The sequence below is a fragment of the Nicotiana tabacum genome, chromosome 10, assembly GCF_000715075.1.
Source record: "Nicotiana tabacum cultivar K326 chromosome 10, ASM71507v2, whole genome shotgun sequence".
Lineage (NCBI taxonomy): Eukaryota > Viridiplantae > Streptophyta > Magnoliopsida > Solanales > Solanaceae > Nicotiana > Nicotiana tabacum.
In genome coordinates, this window is record NC_134089.1 from 19295001 (window position 1) to 19319039 (window position 24039).

At 35.5% G+C, this 24039-nt stretch overlaps 1 protein-coding gene, 1 long non-coding RNA gene and 1 pseudogene across 3 annotated transcripts; 1 reads left to right on the forward strand and 2 right to left on the reverse strand.

Annotated features, from left to right (window-relative positions):
* Positions 1–7440: 7440 nt before the first annotated feature.
* LOC107794085 (uncharacterized) lies at positions 7441–8221 on the reverse strand. Its single transcript, XR_001649868.2, has 3 exons — positions 8046–8221; positions 7831–7946; positions 7441–7683 (listed from the first exon to the last, which is right to left on the reverse strand). It is a non-coding gene; the product is annotated as an uncharacterized LOC107794085 (long non-coding RNA).
* Positions 8222–14318: 6097 nt separating this feature from the next.
* Positions 14319–23292, forward strand: LOC107794090 (phosphatidate phosphatase PAH1). 2 transcript variants are annotated; one of them, XM_016616550.2, is made up of 12 exons: positions 14319–14541; positions 14644–14721; positions 14975–16543; positions 16662–17272; positions 17374–17447; positions 17810–17894; positions 18663–18749; positions 20290–20362; positions 20809–20852; positions 22453–22581; positions 22675–22773; positions 23024–23292. In XM_016616550.2, exons 3-12 carry the CDS (start codon positions 15136–15138, stop codon positions 23081–23083), a joined length of 2670 nt encoding a protein of 889 aa, XP_016472036.1. In that variant the 5' UTR covers positions 14319–14541; positions 14644–14721; positions 14975–15135; the 3' UTR covers positions 23084–23292. The 2 variants fall into 2 exon arrangements, with proteins under 2 accessions (XP_016472036.1, XP_016472051.1); XM_016616565.2 differs by having other exon boundaries at positions 16674–17272.
* LOC142165604 (U6 spliceosomal RNA) lies at positions 18848–18942 on the reverse strand (annotated as a pseudogene).
* Positions 23293–24039: the final 747 nt, after the last annotated feature.

A 24039-nucleotide genomic window follows, 5' to 3' on the forward strand; every position in this document is an offset into this window, starting at 1 on the left:
ACATGCTTTCAAGTTCGACAATTAAGGCCAAAACAATTAACTCATGTCAAGTTCAATTGAAACAGGATATAATATCTCTTAGAAACTACATGACACTGATATGTGCCAGCTAAAGTGCAACAGTAATGAAATCAAGTGCATAATCTCGGATCAACAGTCCCTCAGTCCTCCCATACACTCCAACCTCACAGTCACTCATTCCTCACAGTCTCTCATTCCTCTCAGTCGCTCGACACTTGCACTCGGCACTCGCACTCAGTAGGTACCTTCGCTCACTGGGAGTGTGTACATACTTCGGAGGGGCTCCTTCAGCCCACGCGCTATAACAAGCCAATCATGGCGTAAATTAATGAAACATGTTGCGGCGTGTATCCCGATTCCATAAATATCCTCACAATCAGGCCCTCGATCGCACTCAATCATCAACCTCTCCAGTATCTCGGGTTCTCAATGATCATGAAAATCAGACCACACCGAAATGATATAATGTATCAACAAAGAACAATAGAGACTAAGATATGATATGCAAGTAAAACTGTGACTGAGTACAAAATAGTAATTTAGCAGATAATTCAACATGTACGCGGCCTCTGGGGTCCCTATAGTGCCAACACATAGTCTAAATATGATTTGCAGTTCAATTTCTATAACACATGGAGAAAGTACGGATAACAATAGATTTTTCAGCTATGCAGTTCCAAGGAATTGACCAAGTCATAATTCCTACGGTGCACGCCCACATACCCGTCACCTAGCATGTGTGTCACCTCAAAATCAATCACAAGACACATAATACAGGGTTTTATACTCTCAGAACAAAATTTAAAACTGTTACTTACCTCAAACCACGCAAATCCCTACTCCAACACGCCCTTGCCTCGTGGATCGCCCTCCAAATGCCTCGAATCTAGCCATAAACAGTTCGATACAATCAACACGGGCTAAAAGAATCAATTCCATAAGGAAATACTAAGTTATAAATCAAAAGCCAAAAGTTCTCAAAAGCCGACCACCAGGCCCACTTCTCGAAATTCGATAAAACTCACAAAATCCGAAAGCCCATACAACCACGAGTCCAACTATACCAAATTTACCAAAATCTGACACCATATCACCACCCAAATCCCCAAATTCAGCTCTCCAAATCCCTAGCCTCAAACTCCTAAATTCCACCTTAAATACGCACAAATTAGGTGGGAAATTCAATAGGGAAACAAGTTTATTGATTAAAAATGAGCACAAGTGACTTGCCTCAAGAAATTCCTCGAAAATCCTCACAAAATTGCCCAATCCCGAGCTTGAAATGTTTAAAATGAAGCAAAGACGCGAACCCGTGAATTTAAATGTTCTGCACAGCCTTTTCGCTTCTGCGGCTTATTTAGCCGCTTCTGCGGTCAACCATCCGCATCTGCGGAAGTCACTAATGCTGACCAACCAGGTGCGCATCTGCGCAAATCATCTGCTTCTGCGGACTAGCCTCCCCAAGCTCTTTTCTGCTTCTGCGGTCCTCCACGCGGAGGTGCGAGTTCACCTGCGAAAAATCCCCTAGCTCAAGACAACCTCACTTATGCGCCACTCTAGTCGCACATGCGGCCAACCCATCGCAGGTGCGATCATACCAGAAGACTCCCAGTTCAGCAATGTACTAAGTCCCATTTTTGATCCGTTAACCATCCGAAATCAACCCGAGGCTCCCGAGACCTCAACCAAACATACCAACAAGTCCTAAAACATGATACAAACTTATAGCCTATTTGGCCAAGCTGCAAAAATTAGCTTATTTTGAGAAGTGCTTTTCTCAAAAGTAATTTTGATGAGAAGCAGTTTGTGTTTGACTAATTAATTTGAAAAGCACTTCTGAGCAGCAATTAGTGTTTGGCCAAGCTTTAAAAAATTGCTTCTAAGTATATTTTTCTCAAAAGTGCTTTTCAAAAAAGTACTTTTGGAGAGAAGCTACTTTTTTCTGCTTCTCCAAAACTGCTCTGCTTCTCCTCAAAAGCACGTTTTCCATCCAAAAGCTTGGTCAAACATCTCAATTTTTGGCCAAAAGTGCTTTTGAAAAAAAAAAGCACTTTTGGCCAAAAAAAAGCTTGCCAAACTGGCTATTAGTCGAGCCCTCAAACCACATCAAAAACACGAATTTCACCCCAATTGAATCCTATTAAAACTAAGGAATTCCAACTTTTACAAACGACGCCGAAACCTATCAAATCACGTTGGATTGACCCCAAATTTTGTACACAAGTCACAAAAGACACCACGGACCTACTCCAACTCCCGGAACTCTAATCCAAGCCCGGTATCCACAAAGTCCACTCTCGGTCAAACTTCCAAATTTCCAACTTTCGCCATTTCAAGCCTAATTCAACTACGGACCTCCAAATCACAGTTCGAACACGCTTCTAAGTTCAAAATCACCCAACGGAGCTAACAGAACCATCAAAACTCCAATCAGGAGTCGTTTATACACAAGTCAACATCCGGTCAACCATTTCAACTTAAGCTTCCAACCTTTAAGTGTCTCAATTCATTCCGAAATTCCTTCGGACCCGAACCAACTACCCCAACAAATCACATAACAGCTACAAAGTACAAAATGGGCAGTAAATGGGGAAACGGGCTTATAGCTCTCGAAACAACAGGTCGGGTCGTTACACAAATAAATAGACCCCATATAAATAAAAAATCAAGCATCAACAACTATTGAACCCCTAAGTCAGACCAACACAGTAAAGGGACAGGACCACAGGTAATCAAAAACTGAGTAAACAAAGACAAAATCTTTGAATAAACAACTGGAATCGACAAAAAACGTCAACCACATACGAATAAATAAACTAGATATTAACAAAATAAAACCCTAAGTTCAAACGGCAATAATCTAAGCGGGGCCACATGAAATAAAAAACTATTACATAAAGACATCTATTAATATTGAAGACACTACTGAAACATCACATAACATCAAAGAAACACGAGATGGAAGATTCCAAAAACCCTAAGCATGAAAACAACAATAAAGTCTTACTTGAATGGAGAAAATTCTTTAACTTTAAAGAACAACTTGAATCTGTCAACTTCAATACAAAATCATAGCAGAAAATCTCAAGCTGTCAAACTCCAAAATCGCCGACCATATCGCTTTTTTCAGTAGAGTTTATGAAATAGGTTAAAAATGACCTAAAATTAGGTGTTTTGAGGGTAAAAGTATTTTTATTGGGTTGGGTCGGTCTGGATGGGTAATGGGTGTGAGGAAATATGGATTAGGGTATGCCACATTTAATGTTAGAAAATATTTATTTTATTGATAAGCAGTTAGTTAGAACTAAGTGCACGAATATGCTAGATTTTTAATGGTAGGGTTAGTCTTAACAAAATAGGTGAACGAGGGGCGTCTATAGGATGAAGCTGATACGATAGGGGCAGTTCTGGCCCTTTTCCGTATAAACAAAGGAAATGACTAACGGTCAGATTTTTCACTACAAAAAATCCAGAGTAGATCATTACAATTGCCAGAACCCAAATTTCCTAATATAAGCCCAATGGAAAGGTCAAAGCCCAAAAGGAGGAAATGAGAAAAAGATGATAAAAAAGTTAAAGTAAAAAATTTAAAAAGTAATCCATAAAAATAAAATAATCTTGCGTGTAGGGGTGTATATAGGTCGAGTTGGTTCGGATTTTCAATTACCAAGCCAATAAAAGTCGGATTTTCAAATCTCAATTTTTCTCGGATTTTCGAGTTTTTTCAGGTTTTTTTCATAAAGTTTTCATAATACACATATAGAACTTATGCTCTAAATATTTCTTTAATCCAAGTAAGACAAAACTATAATGTATTTTTCAAGGGAATAACATAAAATATGAGATGAGTAATGATGTTATACTAATTATACAATAATAAAGATAATAAAATCGCATAAAATATTAATAAACCATAGTAAAAATGAACATAATCTAAAATTAGTACGTTTCTAAAATAAGTACGATTAATAAGTACTATTATTTACATGACTAAACACTAAAAAAAAGTTATGCATTTTATCTATACCATGGAAAAACTAAAAAATTGAGATTCAACAATATTTTTATTTCTAGTACAATTGGATTGAATGCTTTTGTTAGCATTAATATTGATTTGAATTTGATTTTGATTTTATTTGAGTTATTAACATTTATGGAGTATACAACTTATTGGAGCATTCAAAAATTGTAAGTCCAAACTTGAAATAGTAAATAAAAAGATAAAATAAGGAAAAAGCTTAAGAAATATTTATAACTTACACTACAATAACTACTTTTATGTATTAAATATATTTAAAAAATTTTTACATATAATATCGGGTTGATTTGGTTTCGGTTTGACTTCTTTTAGTTAAAACCAAACCAAACCAAATCAATTATGGTCGATTTTTTTTTCCAACATCAAATAAAATCAAATCAAACCATAGTCGGGTTTTTTTTTCTCGGATTATTGATTTGATACGGTTTGTCGGTTTCTTTTGTACACCCTTACTTGCATGTGTCTTCTTTAATTCACATATCCAGAAGATAAAAGTAGCCGAAATGAGGATGTTGAGATGGATGTGCGTGCATACTAAACTGGATAAGAAGGAATGAAGATATTCGGGAGAGGGTGGGCATTGCTTCCGTGGACGACAAGATGCGAGAAACGAGGCTTAGGTGGTTCTGGCATGTGCAGAGGAGAACCATAGATGCCCCGGTTAGGAGGTGTGAACGATTGGCTTTGGCAGGTATAAGAAGAGGTAGATGGTGGCCTAAGAAGTATTGGGGCGAGGTGATCAGGCAGGACATGTCGGGGCTTCAGATTTCCGAGGACATGGCTCTTGATAGGAACTTGTGGAGGTCAAGCATTAGGGTTGTAGGCTAGGGGTAGTCGAGAGTTTTTCCCTCTTTGTGCAGGGTAGTCGAACTTGTCGAGGGTGGGCATTGCTTCCGTGGACGACAAGATGCGGGAAACGAGGCTTAGGTGGTTCTGGCATGTGCAGAGGAGAACCATAGATGCCCCGGTTAGGAGGTGTGAACGATTGGCTTTGGCAGGTACGAGAAGAGATAGAGGGCGGCCTAAGAAGTATTGGGGCGAGGTGATTAGGCAGGACATGTCGCGGCTTCAGATTTCCGAGGACATGGCTCTTGATAGGAACTTGTGGAGGTCAAGCATTAGGGTTGTAGGCTAGGGGTAGTCGAGAGTTTTTCCCTCTTTGTGCAGAGTAGTCTGATAGAGTTTTGTCTAGGTCTGTTAGCGGTCTATGATGTGTTCACATTGTCTCCCGGAAACGGCCTCTCTACCATTTCGGGGTATGGGTAAAGTCTGTGTATACTCTCCCCAGACCCCACTAGTAAGATTTTACTGGATATATTGTTGTTGTTACTTGTTGTTTACTTTTTATAAAATTGTATGTCTATTTGATTCAGCTTCGGTCCATTCATTTTTTTCTTAAATACTAAAAAGATACATATTTCCAGTTTTCCCCCTTAATTTTGATACTAAGTCGATTCAAATAAGATATGCCCTATTTTTCACATCACTTTGGATCGAGTTTTCAATTTTCTTAGTAGAACATAGGTTAGATCACCATAGTTGCTGCACCACCAGTGATCATTTGACTTGTACTTCAGTCCTATAATTCTTGAATAAATAACTTGTGACATGCATTTTAACTCAGAAGAGAATATAAGATGGTAATAAATATAATCAAAAATACTTCTTCTATAAGGGAATTTATATTTATCACAAAACTTATGGGAGAAGTTAATGTGATCGCACTAAGGGGCGAGCTAGAAGCTCGGTTACGAATTCGGTCGAATTCAGTAACTTATTAAATGTTGAATCCAGTTATTATTATTTGAAGTCATTATTTAAAAAATTAAAAATCCATAAAATAAAATCTTTTAACTCTGCCTCTAATCACTCTAACCATTGCCTTCTATTTTCACAACTAAAACATTTAAAGAATGACAAGCTAATGCTATTGGAAAAATGACTATTTATTGACTCCTTTAACAACTACTTTGACAACTACCAGACCAGACATCCTATCATATGTTGGCATGAATAAGTTTTTAGAAAAGTATCAGTATGAATCTCAAGAGTTTAACATTTAAGATTTTTAATATTTAATATATTGTATTCTTAAAAATTATAGTTTTATATTTATTAGTTATTATAAATTTACATATAAATTTATGCTCCGTAAGAAAAGTACAAATTTGAATAAATCCAATACCGGAACACTGCATCCCGCTTCTAAGTGCAAGAAGTGGTTGATACTTCGCATCAAAAGTGTTGGGTGTGTCTCACATGGAAAGTAGAAAAGAAAAATAAGCTACTTATAAGGAGTTTGATACTCTTAATGGTTTGATGCCTTTTGGGAAAAATCGTGCGTGTTTGGCCCAAAGCGAACAATATCACACCATGTTAAGAGTATCGTTGGACCATTTTAGTCCAACAACTAGTATCAGTGGCAGAACTATGGAGATGGCAGAGTGTGGCGTTGGGGGCCTAACTTAGTGCCTTTGCTCGTCTTCGGGGTTTACGACCTTTACCCGTAGCTTTGAAGACGCATACACAATCTTTAGGCTTCGATGACCATAAATACTCGGATCATATGGGTTGCACACAGTTAATCTCCAAATTTTACTACAACATTACGCATATATAGCTATGAAGCACCTCGTAGCTAAATATGAAAATTTCTGTGGCTAAACACTTTAGCCACAAATATTTTTTTCCGTAGCATTCGTAGCTAGAAGTAGCGTAGCTAAAAGTTAGCTACAAACTTTAATTTTCCATGGCTAAGGATTAATACTTATTGCTACAAGAACTTTTTTGATGTGGCTATATTAATAAAACTTTTGCCACGAACAATATATATTTATAGCTAATGATTTTATTCTTTTGCCACGATAAATCAAATTTGTAGCTATCTTTTATACTTTAGCCACAAAGGGGCATACTGTGGCAAAAGATGTTATTTATTTAGCCACAAATTCAAATATGTAGCAATATTAGATTTGTATTATAGTATTTATATTTAGCTACCAACCCATAATTTTATAGCAATAAATCGTTAAAATATTCATGATTAGCTTTTTTTATTATATTTATTTAGTGACTAGATTTTTATTACATTTTATTTTTATTGATGAAAAATTAATTTATTAGAGATAATAAATTTTTCTGTCATATGTGTTGCTATTTTCCTTTTTTACCTCACTAAATATTTTTAAAATTTTCAAATATTCCATATCCATACATCTTTGATCAATTCATAGAAACACGCAATAAAAAACTTTGACTATCACTTATTTTACAGAAACTGACTTCCAAAATAGTTTTAAACATTAATTCTAAAATATACAATTGTCTATCTAAAGTAGATAATATCCACACTTCCAAAGACTAGCTAATACGCAGCAAGATAATAAGAAAGAAGTCAACCTTGCATTCTTGTCAAACTAATAGGAGTAAAATACAAACTATGTACAGGCGGTAATTTAACTATAATCTATAAAATTCAGAAAGGTTCCACGTCAAAACAAAACTAAGTGCTAAGTATTTGATACGAGGATTGCAAATGTATGATCTTCTGCAGTCAAGGATAAAGTAATTTCACTCAAGGCTGAAACCTTGCTCTTCTTGCATTCAATAGACTAAAATGTACCCTATAAATTCAAAATAAACAATAATTAGTACAAAAGACATCAATACAAAGATGCAAGTTTACTTTGTAAAATGCTAAAAGAACGATCAAAAAGAGAAACTTTAGCATATAACAAGAGGGGAAAACGTAAAGCGATAAGAAAACAAACCTGTATACTTTTTAAAAAACTTTGGAAAGGATTTTCATCTCAATTTTGTAATATCTTCCCTAGAACTGTGGGTCCTTCCAACATTATATTGTAATCTCCAAGGTTCCACTCAATATCTATCACAATACAACACAATATCTATTAATTTGTTAATATAAATCAAAAAATTCAAATAAAAAAGGTGTATGGGGATTCAGAAATCCTAAGATACATACATAAACATATCTGGAAAGAAAGAAGGCGACTGGCTATCTAAGCGGTGATTGATCAGTTGGTTTGCTCTGTTCATGTGAAGAGAAAAGACATTGTTGAAGAAGAAGAAAGGGGGAGGAAGGGGGGTTGGCGTCTGGGAAGAAGAATGATAGCTTTATTAGGTTTTCTAGATTTTTGTTTGGGCCAAACCTTTACGCTCTTCGTTTTGTTATTACTATTACTATATATTTGCACTATTACCTAATATAAATGTGAGAAATGTAAGTATTAACAAATACAAGCCCAGCAAGAAAATTATCTATGAAAAATGCAAAAGATTAAACACATACTTCACACTAAGTAAAATAAAAAAATCAACTTGCATGAAATAAAGATATTTTATAATATATTTTATTCTTTACAACTTTATTCGTCATATACAAGTCTTATTTAACCTTCACGGACCACTTCACTACGCAGCAAGCTCCGACTCGAAAGCAAGAAGCAAGGGCGCAGCAGCTACGCGAAGTTGCGCCTTAGCGCATCCGTTTTCTTGCTCGTTAGCGCTTTTTTTTATTGCAGCTAGCACGCATATACGATATTGTTAGTTTTGTTATATACTCCTATTTCAATCGTATTAATTTCTTAATTTTAGAATTTAATTAGATAATGATAGTTATTAAGTTATTAAACTAGCATTAGAACAGTAAATAAAAAAACTTTTCTATTAATCTAAAGTGAGGGTAATTAGTGATAAATGTACATAGATATAAACATATCGTTTAAATTTGATATTGAGATATTCAAATCTAATGAAAATTAGTTACATACTTATTTAATTGTATTGAAACTTACAAGTATATTTTGTTTTATATGAATTATGAAATGCTAGTTAGTATTGTTATACACTCCTATATTAACCATATAAAATCTTTAAAAAATGTTTATGTGAAATTTAATAACATCGAATTATTTAAACATTATAAAATATCAAATAATAGTCACAAGAGAAAACACGATCTTTATCATATTTAATTCCCAATTCTTATATTCAATGTATATTTAGTTTATGATAATTGAAAACTTATCAAGATAGTAAAACATTGGTCCTTATTATTATCAATATATATATATATATATATATATATATATATATATATATATATATATATATATATATATATATATATATATATATATATATATATATATATATATGAAGACTTGTTTAAAAATAAATACTTAAATAAAGAAATTACTCTAAGTACCTATAAAAAATTAGTAAAGTACCATACGTACATAAATTCTCTATAAATATTAGTATATTTTGAATTTTACACCATATTTACATAATTAATGTCCAAAATAACAAGTTGCAATAAAATAAAATGTGGCTAGAAGATTGTCATTGTTGCGGCAAATCTACCTTATGGCAAAAACTAATAAAATTTTATCATACAAATAAATCCGTAGTTATATCATTTTATCATGACAAATAATTGTAGATATTAATCCAATTACTGACATGGCTTTTTAGAACTTGAAGAAAAATCATTTATTTAGCATCATTTTTGTTTTAAATAATTTATTGCGACTAAAAGATTATTATTGTTATATTAAGTATCAACTCATGACAAAAATTAATGATCTACGAAATTTTATTATAGCAAGAAATCTGTGGCTGATTTAACCTATATTGCCACAATTTTATATAACTTGAAGCAAAAATATTCATTTAGCTATAATATTTTATTTTAAATATTTTGTTGTGGCTAAAAGGTTACTATAGCTATAGTAAGTTTCAACTCCTGGCAAAAAAACTAATGATTAGCTACGAAATTTAATTATACTATGGCTATATCATCTAATTACTGCCACAACTTTTTAGAACTTGAAGCAAAAATATTCATTTAGCTATAATATTTTATTTTAAATAATTTATTGTGGCTAAAAGGTTACTATTGCTACAATAACTATTGGTGTATGACAAAAACTTATGATTAGCTACAAAATTTTACTTGTAGCAATGAATTTGTAGCTATTTAGGTAGCTATTGCCACCATTGTTATCCATTATAGCTAATTTGAATTAATTTTTAAAACTATTTTGGAACTCAAGAGCGAGATTATTGGTTGTGTGAACAAAGTCCCATATGAAAAGTAGAACAACAAAATAAAATACTTATAAGGAGTTGGATACTCTTAATAGCATGAGGCCTTTTGGGGGAAACCGTGCGAATTTAGCTTAAAACGCACAATATCATATTATGTGAAGAGTATCGTTAGAGCCGTTTTAATCAAACAAAAAGTATTGTTTTTATGCATGATTAAAACATTACACACAGACGGTGACTAATAAATAACGTTGAACTTGTGCTCTCCCAACTATACATGAGCTGGATAGTTATTTTCTTGAAACACATCACCTCCCCAAAATCAAGTTGTCTTAATTTTCATAGACATCCCATAAATCTTTCTTGTCATTGCACATTTTTGAACATTTTCTGACTTTCTTGTTTACGAGATCTAATCCAAAAATACTATTTCGACTTTTTATGAAGAAAACACCATATTAGTACAAAAAAGATAGAAAATAGTCGAGATATGTATTACGTGTAAGCTGATTCGAACATCACAATTATATAAAAAATTAATATATTGAGTATCATTTTTATTAATATTTTCCCACCCTATTCCATGTAAGAATAAAGTGCGGAAGAAAAAATAATAAATTATTGAGAATTAATGAATTCATGATAAAATAAAATCCCTCGATGAATCTATGTTACCTCGAATAGAACATAGAACACTAAAACAATTTAATTCAACTTATCCCCACATCTTGTCCCAGAGAACGAAAATTGATGATAACATTTAAGAAATTAAGGAAGAAAATAGTTAAGAATATGAACCCTATCAAAATTATTTTCATGCAAAATTCCTAAACCATATTTAATTATGAAACAGTCATTTCTAAGAACACAGTGACTAGAAACGTGGGGTAACTTTAAAGTAATAAGTTAACAAAATGAACTTTCTATAGCTAACTCCATGAGCTTTGCGTGAAAACAAACATACAAACTTGATTGCTTATGGTGAAAGAGACAGACAGTAGTTTTGAGGGGTTTTCTCTTTTGTAAAAAACAAGTGGTAATATTTTAAGACTATTTGTTATTTTAATCAGTGCGTGAATGTGCTGCTTAGTAGCAGAATATAGGTTTGAATAATTTGTATTTCGAAGATTATCATGTTACTTAACTCTATTAACTTTGATTAAGGTTCAGTAACAACAATAACAAATTCAGTATATTCTTATATATGGGATCTGGAGAGGGTAGTGTATACGCAGATCTTACCTCTACCTAATGAAGATAGAGATGATGTTTCCAATAGACCCCCGTCTCAAAAAGGGTGAAAAGAAGAAGAAGGAGGGGGAGGAGGAGTAGAAGAAAAGGAAAGAAAAGGAAGAGAGAAAGAAAAAGAATAAGTAGTATTGCCAATTAGTAACAACAAGGAATACAATATCAGAGGCAAACTACACCACATAACATAATAAAGTTCTAAGAATATGAAGGAACATGAATGCTACTAAAACTACTGGTAAGAAAATGAGAACTTTCAACTACATACTAACCTTCTACCCTAATCCTCGACTTGCACACCTTTCTATTAAGGGTCATGTCCCCAATAAACCGAAATAGCGCCATGTCCCGACTCACCCCTCCCCAGTACTTCTTTGGTCTTCCTAGACCTCTTCTCAAACCCGCCATGGCCAACCTCTCATACCTCCTAACGGGAGCATCAACGTTTCTCCTCTTAACATGCATGAACCATCTCAGTCTTGCCTTCTGCATCTTATCCTCCACGGAGGCCACTCCCACTTTGTCCTGAATAGCTTCATTCCTAATCTTATCTCTCCTGGTACACCCGCACATGCATCTCAATATCCCTATTTCTGTTACTTTCATCTTTTGCACATAGGAGTTGTTGACTGACCAACACCAATCCCTATTACAACATAATTGGTTGAATAACTACTATGTAAAATTTACCCTTAAGTCTTGACGACACATTTTTATCACATAAAATACCGGATCTGAGTCTCTATTTCATCCATCTCGCTCCAATATGATATGCGGCATCCACGTCAATTTTCCAGTTACCTTAGACTATAGACCCGAGATACTTGAAGCTACCTCTCTTGGGGATAACTTGAGTATCAAGCTTCACATCCAACGTCTGTTTCATGAGTCCCGTCACTGAATTTGCACTTCAAATATTTTATTTTGGTCCTGCTCCGCTTGAAATCTTTAGACTTCAAGGTTTGTTTCCAAACCTCCAACCTTGCGTTAATCCCGCCTCACTCTCGTTGATCATGCAATATCATCGGCAAATAGAATGCATCCATCGCCGAGGCAAATAAAAACAGGCTAAGAGCCAATCCCTGGTGCATCCCTATCACAACAAGAAAGTGCTCTGAGTCACCTCTCATAGTCCTCACCCAAGTGTTAGCACCATCATACATATCCTTAATCACCCTAATGTACGCCACCAAAACGCCACTAACCTCTAAACTTTATTGTACGTTTTTCAAGGTCTATGAACACCATATGCAAGTCCTTCTTCCTTTCCCTATACTGCTCCACTAGTCTCCTCACCAGATGAATCGCTTCTATAGTCGAATATCCCAACATGAATTCGAATTAGTTCTTGAAAATAGACACGCTCCTCCTGACCCTGACTTTCACCACCTTCTCCTAAACCTTCATAGTATGACTCAACAACTTTATACCATTATAGTTATTGTAATTTTAGATATCACCCTTGTTCTTATATAATGGAACTATTATACTCCACCTCCATTATTTGGGCATCTTCTTCATCCTAAAAATAACATTAAACAACTCAGTGAGCCACTCCAAACCTCCTCGGGCTGCGTTCTTCCAAAATTCTACCGGGATTTTGCTCTGTCCCTACTCATCTAATGCATTGCCCCTTCCACCGCCACTACCTTAATTTGTTTACCGGGATATGTGCCTCATCCATCAATACTTTGCCATCTTCGTCTTTGATTCACTTGACTTGGTGCAAGTCATGGGCCTTCCTCTCCCTCACCTTGGACAACAGGTACAACTTCTTGCCCTTGCCTTTGCGGCCGTGTTCCTCATACAGACGTCCAAATACCATAATCTTAGCCGCTATAACCACTAACTTCGCCTCTTTCTTTTCCATTTTTATAACACTCCCGATATGTCCTTTTTTTTTTCTCGCCTATGGCATCTTTTCAGTAAGTGAGCATGAAAATTGCTTTTATAAATTATAACCCCGTATCACTTTGATAGAGTTATATTTTTTATTCCTTTTTATGTGACGATGTTTGATTGGACATGATATTTTCAAAAATAAAAAAAGATTTTTGACACATGAACTAAATATATGTAAAGTATCAAAATTTTATTTATTATTACATTAAGAGTGGGTGACAATTTCATTCATGTATTTTCATACACTCTGTTCCGATGAAAATTTGATTTTTTAAGCTATTATAGGTAAAACTTGAATAAGAATAATAATAAATATTTTTCAAATAATTAAATAAATAATATTTTAACATAAACTATAAAAAATATATCACATAAAATAAGAGTAATTACAACAACAATAAAAAAAATTCAATATAATTCCATAAGTAGGATTTGGGAGAGTAATGTGTATGCATCCTTAATCTTACCTTGGAAGGCAAATAGGCTATTTTGGACGACCCTCATACTCATAAAATAAGAGCAATTAATTTAAATAAATTGTCTAAATTGTAAAACCAATTTGCATTGGCCAAGAGATGGCTTCTCATAAGATATATTAAAAAAATGAGAAGGCGATACTTCTTAGGAAGTTAGGATCTTGTTCTAGAAGTCCTTTATTTTCTTTTTTCCTTATTCAACCTAGAAACCCTTTCTTGAGAACCAGAAAACATAAGTAGTACTATTAACTTTATAAAAAATAAATAATTTAAAAATATTTATTAATACAAACGAAAAAAAATGAAGGCCCAACGCCCCAACTTACATTCGAACTGCAACAGAGTCCAATAATTGTCTTTACCTCGTTTCACCATGGAACCGAACAGTTACTGAATTTCCAAAAATACCCTCCTCACCACAGTTACTGAATTTCCAAAAATACCCTCCTCACCAACCCAATCTTACAATAAATTCCAAGGGTAATTATGGAATAACAGTAGTCTTCAGTTGAAAGGACAATACCTATTTATTCACATTGTGCATTTAGGAAAGATTTGAGAGGTGACAGTAATATTTTGGGCAAGTTGGAAGGAATTTATTGACTCTGGCTGTGTCTGTTATCCAAAATTCATTTAATTCTTCATTATCCCCTTTTGTTCCAGAATTTATTTTTGCTGTATTTAACAAATATTTTATATTAGAAAAATCAACAGAAGTCACCTACTTTCTAGAGAGAGGAAAATCAAAGAAAAAAAGAAGATACCCTCATAATATTCCTGGTATTCTTTTTTGTATATATAACATAATATAGACAAATAAATTGAATGGAGAAAATTCTTGATATTATTTTCTAATTTATTTTTTGTCTCAACCCTCTTCAGCTCTGAGATTAACTTTCATTTTGATCCATCGATCGTTGGAGCTTCCAAGATTTTCAAGAATACACCTTTTTTCTATCTGTAAGTATATGATTTATTCTGCTAATTTGGAGGGGGGAAGGGGGAGGTGGAGGGGGGGGGGGGGGTCTTAATTTCTTTGGTTCTCATGCATTATATGGATTGAATTCTCATTTGGGTTTTTGTAATTTCAAGATGCTTGATGTAAAGTTTTGTTCTTTATGGTTTTAAAATTCTTCTTATATGATCTTGAATTTGTCATTTGCAATACTCTGCATGTTCACATTTTTTTTCCTTTTTTATCTGTTGCATGCAGGTATTCTTGATTGGTAATCTGTGGGATCAATTCAATTGGATCATTCTGAAGCTGTTTGGTTTTGACAGTTTCTTAGATTGTAGTATAACATTTAGGTTTTGGTTAAATTGTTGATTATTCTGTATTTTTGGGGGAATATAAGTCTATTGGTAGTTGAACAGATGAATGTTGTAGGTAAAGTTAGTAGCTTTATAACACAGGGTGTATACTCAGTTGCCACCCCATTTCACCCTTTTGGTGGAGCAGTTGATATAATTGTGGTGAAACAGCATGATGGGACTTTTAGGAGCACGCCTTGGTACGTTCGATTTGGTAAGTTTCAGGGTGTTCTTAAGGGGGCAGAAAAGGTAGTTAGAATAGAAGTTAATGGCAAAGAAGCCAATTTTCACATGTATCTTGATAACTCCGGTGAAGCTTATTTTATCAAAGAGGTCACCGGAGACAATGAGAATGAGGAAAATGGTGGCTTCAAGGAGTCCGATAGCCTGAAAGGTGAAGGGGATGGTAGTAATCTTGGTAATGTTAACGATAAAGAAAGTAGAAAAGACGATGTGCTGTCTAAAAATGAGGAGGATGAGTATAATGCTGCAGCTGATTTGCCATTACGAGACGAACGTGTGACATTGGGTATGGATCGATTAAATAGGACAGATTCGGATGCTGACCGAAGATATTACGAGTTTCCGGATGAGCAGCCTTCTCTTGATGATTTATCAGAATACGGATCCAGTAGATATGATAATTTAGAAAATATGGAGCATGTTTTAGAATCACAGGATTCGGGTTCTGAAGTTGTTCTAGTAAGCGTTGATGGTCATATACTGACAGCACCCATCTCGTCGTCTGAAAGGAATACGGAAGATGTCGAATTAGACACACCCCAGTTTCATCTGGGTCCTGGTCAGGGTACTGAATTTTGTGATGATAGCTCAGAGTTCAATTCAGGCGATGGCACATGGGCTGACGATTATTTCAGCGATCTGAACACATCTAAAGTTGCCTCGGCAGATACTTGCGACCTGAAAAACGAGAGCACGACAGTCGAGCACAAGGTAGAAGTCTCTGAAGTTGATGGGAAGCACCTTGATCAAACTCCAGAAAATAACCTGAAGCACCGAGAATCAGATCTTTGCATGAATAGCACTGTGGAGAGCACATCATGCAGCATTAAGAAGGACGACGTATTCAAGAGCTGTTTAGAGCTATCAGCATTAGCCATGCAGGCGGAGGATGAGGTTAATCGGTCAGATACCGTTTCTCAGTCGGAGATTCAGGGAGTCGTTGAAGGTGTAGAAGTGAAGTCTCACATGAGTCCTCCTGCAATTAGTGAAGCTGAAAATGGGTTAACTCCTGATTCCGACCTTCCCTGCAGTTCTCTATCACGAGATTTACAGCCTGAAGTTGTAACCCTTCAGAAAAGTGACTTGGACTTGGATCATAATGCTTCAGACACAAAGGAACAGACTGATGTAACTCTAGCAGTAGAGGAGACACAAAATGGCGAGCAAGGATCAGGTGAATGCACTGAATGTGACAATTTGGAGGATCAGACTGCAGCTTTGCTTAAAGGTACAGAAACTGATTCAAGCACAAGCCGGCATGCCTCTTGTTTTTGATTAAAATTATAGTGTCTCATTTAGTTGTTCGATTTAGCTCTACTTCTCACTATGTTCACGCATTTTGTTAGTGATATCTGCAGGAGTAGAGATATCTCTTTGTAGGAACTTTCTTCATGCTGGAATGGGTTCCATTGCTGCTAGAGAAGCCTTTGATGCAAATCGCATTTCTGAGGAGGAATTCAGAAGTTCTGCAAATTCAATAATTACTAATCCAAATTTAGTTGTCCGAATTCAAGGAAACTATTTACAGTGGGACAAAGCTGCTCCAATCGTTCTCGGGATGGCTGCGTATAATACGGAACTACCAGTTGAATCTACTGATTTCATACCCGTGGAGCAGGAGAAGAACCTAAAAACAGGAGAGGATGATAGTGGGTTGCCTTCAACTCCTTCTGGACGACGATGGAGGCTTTGGCCAATTCCATTTAGAAGAGTTAAGACAATTGAACACACAAGTAGCAATGCATCAAATGAAGAGGTGTTTGTTGATTCTGAATCAAGCTCACTGAACCAGCCTACAGAACAAACAGCAGCACCACGAGGAGCTAAGGAATCTCCTCGCAAGCAACTTGTGAGAACAAATGTCCCTTCTTCTGATCAAATCGACTCTTTAAAACTGAAGGAGGGGCAGAATTTGGTGACTTTCATTTTTTCCACTCGAGTCCTAGGGGAGCAAAAGGTTTGTTGTGTTGCTTGTGCCAAATATGTTTACTTAAAAAAATAGTAGTCTTTTTATTGTTTTGGTTCGTATCGCAATGCTGAACGAACTTTTTAAAACAGGTTGAAGCCCATATATATTTGTGGAAGTGGAATACTCGGATTGTAATTTCTGATGTTGATGGGACTATTACCAAGTAAGCTTTTTGGATCACTAAACCTCAAGCTGCAAAATTTTGTTAGCCTTCTATAGGATCAGATGTCCAAATTTCTCATCTTTAAGCTGATGTGAGAAAACAATATCTTTTTGTAAGGTTTTCTACTTTATAGTGTACTTCTTGTATATGGGCGTGTTTTGCCCCCTCGTTTAATAAATTTTAAAGCATTATAAAGAAACCTGATTTGAGAGCATAAAATAATATTATAAGTTGGAATTGTGAGAATAGGACCGTTTGTTGGAACATTATCTCATTCTGGTAGCGTACTATGTAACTATCGTTTGTAGAGTGGACGAGCACATGTTTTATAACGTACTTAAAAAGTTCATATTTATGTCTAGGTCTGATGTTCTTGGTCAGTTCATGCCTTTGGTTGGAAAGGACTGGACCCACTCCGGAATCGCTAGACTTTTCTCTGCAATCAAGGTATTCCTTTTCTCTGTCCTATATTTTAATGTTTCTTCGTCTTCAAGTCATCACATCAATTCTTTTGTATTTTGATAAAATTCCTTAAGACAAAGTACAACCAATACTTTCCTCCAATTCAAATAGTGTGGCAATTCTGGATTTGATGCTTCAGCACGAGAAAGATGTTTGCGGGGGAGCTATGCCTATGACATTTAATGTGATATGATAAACATATCTGCCAGAGATGAGCAGGAAATCTATTTAACGTATATATCTTCAAAAGAGAGGAAAAACTTTGATGATATCATATAGGGTTTATCCTTAGGAAAACTGGGGAAAACCAAGGTGTTCATAAATGAGCATGGAAGAATTTTAAGATTTAGATAGAAGAGCCCTGTATTCTAGTTGCCATAACTTTAGACAAAGTGTCGCGGGCTAATCCGCAGACCCATTCATACAGGATGACAAGACTCCTATATAAGATACTTGCTTAGGTGAGACCTGGCAAAGTTACATACCTCATGGCGGAGTATTTGATTCAACATGCCGGACATTATACAATGTACAAAAGTTGGGTTGAAGAGTAATATGTATACAGTATGACTTGTTATATCTCCATTCCCTGCGTGTTCCTTGTTCTTTGTTTGCTATTTTTGAACTACGAAGTACTATGATTGACTAACACGAAGCTGGCCAAATATTTATGAACTCTCACTTCCATTTTCATTGATGTTGAACTATATTTCTTCAATATTTTATAATGGATGTGCTGTCTTGTAATTGCAGGAAAATGGGTATCAGCTACTCTTTCTCAGCGCACGGGCAATTGTTCAAGCTTATCTGACCAAAAGTTTTCTGTTCAATCTCAAACAGGTAAACATAGTCCCATATACATGAAATACCGAGGACACTAATTTTTAGTTTTCTAAAACATACAGAAGATTTTAGGGAGCATTTTGGCTGGATTCTGTTACATGTAGGACCATTTCTCGATGTCATCCTTGCGCACAGGCCATGCTGATCTTCTCTATATCGTTACTATTTTATAAGATGTTCCCGAAGGCACTCTGTTACATGTAGGGCTGTGCATTATTTGGTTTAAACCAAGAAAACTGACCAAACCAAAAATTCTGGTTTGTGTGATACAAATTTTTTGGTTTTCCGGTTCGGTTTGTTTTGATTCTCGGTGCAGGGAAACATTGTTTTCCAGTGAGGTTTCCAACGAGTAGAATTTTTTTTTTTAAATGAGAAAACTGAAAACTGAAATTAGGGGGTGAGGGTAGGTATCCATAGTTTACTAGGGGTTCAGTTGTTGTCTCCACTTTCCTCACTCCACCTCTGTCTCTCTCGCCTCTTCTCCACACTTCAAGGCGAGAATATAATGAGATCAAATGAACATATCTAGAAATGTCTTTAGACCTTGGTAGTCTGAGATTCAAACACCAATGGCCTTGTGAACCATATAAACCTTTTTTTTTTTTGTATCCGGTCCTAGCAAATATACTACCTCAGAACGGCTTCAAGAAGCTGTTTCCAAATTTGGTTAGGTGGGACATGCCATAAGCTTATATCCATGGTTATGCTAGAAACTTCAAAATGACGATTATTTTCATTTAATTGATGGTTGCTATATCAATCAAAATCCAATCAACTACTCATCAATTCCAAACTATTTTTTCATCGACCGTGAACTATCCAAACTTTGTTATCAGGCTTGGGACCTATGATGCATAGCTTGATTTTTAAGGTTGCTATATTTATAAAAAGAAAAAGATAAGAGACAACAGGAAATCATCTCCGTTAGATATTTTTGTGAAGTAGAGCCTTTCACTCTTGTGGATTTCTATAGTTTTGGGAAATTGAACAACTATAAGCAGCCTTGTTCTCAACTTGCCTTTCTCGCTTTTTATATCTAGCGTTTTCTTATGCAAGTTGTTCTGAGTTTTAAAGTTTTGGCTTTATTTCCTGCTTGGGTGTAAAACATGTTGCTACAAATGAATTAGCTGAGGAAGAGAGGCACAAATAGATCTGTTGATTGGTTTGCCAATCTACAAGCAGAAAATCAAATAATCTGAACAGAATTTGCTCAAAGCCAACTGACTAATAGAGTACTGCCGTATTTACATGTTTTGGGCACTCATGGTGTTGGGGTGAAGATTTAGCTTTAATTACCTGTTCTTTTCATTTCTTATTCTCCGACTCCTGTGCTTTGTTCTCAGACCTTCCATGTGTTTTTTTTTCTTTCTTTTATGGGGAAAGGAGGTTTGGAGGATGCATTTTGTCTAACCGCTATTTGTGATTATATACACCACCTAAAGAATTCTTGGATCTGGCCTCTGTTTGTTTGTCCGTTCTTGTAGAATTCTGATTGTGTAACAGATTTCACTGACCAGAAACGTGTAACAATCTGCAGGATGGGAAATCCTTACCACCTGGACCTGTTGTTATTTCACCTGATGGTTTATTTCCCTCGTTGTACAGAGAAGGTAAGTAAGTACATATTTAGCATAAGTCCATCTTTTGCCTTAGTCTGAGTCGAAATGCATTATCTGTGCATGCGAATTACACATGTTTCTTGATGTTTGGTTTCAATGAGAATTATCCGGAAACTTCAGCTCTTTGCCCATAGCAAGTCGACTGACTTTTTCCTACTGATATGATAAAAAGAGTAGTTGAAGCAACACATGTTGTCTTGGTACTAGGGTTTTTCTGTCAGTTCTATATGCCTCCGTTCCCAATTTCCCATTGAGCTCTGGTTTTTGATTCCATATTAAGACCATTGATCTATTGTTGGTGCCATGTCATCTTCTTCAGATTTTGAGTCGCACTTTGCATGCATGATTCTGTGCAATTTGTTTCCCCCCTTTAAGAAGGAATTGGCATAAATTTGATCTCTGACAAAATTTACCTTTTCTCTTCTATGTCGTGGCAGTTATAAGAAGAGCTCCTCATGAATTCAAGATTGCCTGCTTAGAGGTAAGTACTCCAAGACTGACAGTTCTTTCACGTGTATCTTGGTACGAATGAATGGATAAAGTGGATATTATTTTCTTTAGATGGGATTTTAATTAGGGGATTTAGGGCTGACTTGAAATCCTTGACCAATGTTTGGTTTCGAGATCAAATATCTGATAACTTATCAGCATTTTAGTCTAATCTGATTCTATATTTGGTACAATATTGATTATAATTTTGCACCAAATACATTTACACAAATTTTATTTCTTTAAAGCGCAAAAATCCATAATAATATTTTATCATTCAGTTTTTTTGTCTGGTAAACTACAACAAATGTCCACTACTTTAACAAGTTGCTTCAAAAGTTTAACCTTTTTAAGCTAAAAAGTTAAACAAAAAGAAATTGGAGAAATAATGGACAAATAGAAGAAAAATCCAAGAGATACCGCATGTAAGCCCCTAATTTGTCACCAGATGGTCTAAGAGTTGGAGTGGTAATCTTGAAAATCAAGGTTCGAATTCCAGCATAAGCAACATTAGGTAATTCTTCCCATCTGGCTAAGCTTTGATCGACAGAGTTATTTGGTATATGTGCTGGTGGGAGGTAGCATGTTTGTAGTGGATCAATCGAGGCGTGTTCAGGATAGAGGCGTGTGCAGGTTATCCTGAACTGATACTCCTTTTAAAAAGGGAAAAAAGAAAATACACTTCCCAATTGACAAATTTGTAGCAGAAAAATCAAGGGGAAAATACTCCAGAAAGTGAAAAAGATAGAAGAAGAACAAGAAAAAAAGATGGAACAGATCCAACCTTCTCCTAACCTTTTATAGATAGCAGGTTGGAACTTTAGAAGCGACATTTTGCTCTCTAACATAGTCGGAGGGTAATGACAACATTATAGTCTCACACGTCCAGTTGAAACTATTTCTAAGATATGTCCCATTGCTGTATTGTGATTTAGTCTTGTTTTTTCCAGAGAGTCAAATATTGCACCAAATGGACCTTAAGTCTTATTTTTGCCTAGTCCTGAAGGGGTCATTTGGTTGGTGAACAATTTATACGGGGATTATAGTTGTTGGGGTTGTAATACGTGGATTAGATTCTGATGAAATTACCACAACAAGAACAACAACATACCCAACATAATCCCACAAGTGGGGTCTGGGGAGGGTAGTGTATACACAGACAATGATGAAATTATTTAGTGGATATATTTTTATTGGTATATGTTTGGTTCATTTGACTGAAAATGGAATTACGGGTTATAATATAAAACATGTGTTTGGTTTTACACTAGTTAAATTGGGATGAACATTTATTTTCAATTTTAACCTTGAATTTTTTAAAGAACTTTGCAAAAAGAGCTTTGGAGAACGGCATTTTTTGTTATTTTGTTATCCTACATTGAGTGGGATAAATATAATACCATATTTGTGGTAAATTATCTCAGGATTGCTAATCCCAGAATCAAAAGTTCAACCAAACGGGGAATAAAATATTCCCGTAGTCTATCCCAAGATTGTTATTCCTCATCCCACAAACCAAACGACAGTGGATTCAATCCTCTTGTATCTCTCTAATAGTTTGCCACCTTCTAATATATTCTTCTACATTTCAGGACATCAAAGCACTTTTCCCAGCAGATTACAACCCTTTTTATGCGGGTTTTGGGAATAGGGACACCGATGAGCTCAGTTACAGAAAAATTGGAATTCCGAAAGGCAAAATCTTTATAATAAACCCAAAGGTTCTCAATCTCTTTCCTTTGCTTTATTGTAAAAATGGAATGTACAATTTGTCAAGTTACACTCTTGCTTAACAAGCTGAATTGGACTTACAGGGGGAGGTAGCGATTAACCACCAAATTGACGTGAAATCCTATACTTCATTGCACACTCTAGTTAATGACATGTTCCCTCCTACATCTATGGTTGAGCAGGTAAGCAAGACTCTAATATCTTTTTCGTTCGTTTGTAGTAATTCTAACATCATCGGCACTTTCATATTATCATGTTTTCCTATCTTTAGATATACATTTTCTTTCTTATTCAAGAATTTCTAGAACTAAAGCATAGTCTTTTTCTTTCCTTTACTATTTTTCTTCCCCGGGGGTGGACATTCTTAATTCTACAAAGGGGGTGGTTTTCTTGGAGCTTTGACTCAATTATATTGTATTTTCATTGTTGCAGGAAGATTTTAACTTGTGGAACTATTGGAAAATGCCCTTGGCAGACGTCGATAACTTGTAGAGATTTCTTCCCATTGCGATGGATCTTTGTCGATTTGGGAGGCCGATGACATGTTTAGTCGGTATATGTATAACTACTGCAGTTTCCTTTGAAGGGGAACTGCCATTCATGTTTCTTTTAAGTGTAAAATTTCAGTTAAGTAGTCATAATTAATTCATATTGTACTCAAAGCATAACACTGAATAAAAATTTTGTTTCTATTTCTCTTAGATCATTTGCTTGTCTTCACTGCTGTCACGACCCGGATTTCCCACTCTTGGGAGTCGTGATGACGCCTACTAATGTGAGATAGGCAAGCCAATTATTGAACATATTACCTTTATCCATTTTTATACCTTTTTAGCATTGATAAAGCAATAATGTGAAAAAAAAGTGGAAATTTCATTAAGCGGAAGAAATATAGTAAAATATCTTAAATATGAATCTATTACAACTGTTTAAGCCTTAATCACCCAGAACTGGTGTCACAGTACCACGGATGATCTAAGAGTGCTAAATACAAAGTTTGAAAATAAAAGGTACACTGTTTCTGAATCAAGGAAATGAAACAGGAAATAAAGGATAGAGGAGACGCCAGGGCCTGCGGACGCCTGCAGGTCTACCTTGGATCTCCGCGTGGACTGAAGGTAGCCACCCAAATACTATGGTCCAAGAGCTGCTTTGGGATCTGCACATAGTGCAAAGTGTAGTATCAGCACAACCGACCCCATGTGCTGGTAAATGCTTAGCCTAACCTCGGCGAAGTAGTGACGAGGCTAGGACCAGACTACCAAATGAACCTGTGCAGTTATATAATATACAACGGAAAATAAAACAGGAATAAACAAGTAAAGATGGGAGGGGGGTACGTGTTGCAGGAGTATATCAATATCAACAGTAAATCAAGAGTAACGGCGTAAGGACAACTTAGAATTCACGGCAAAACAACAAGAAACTTGTATCCAATCTATAACCAC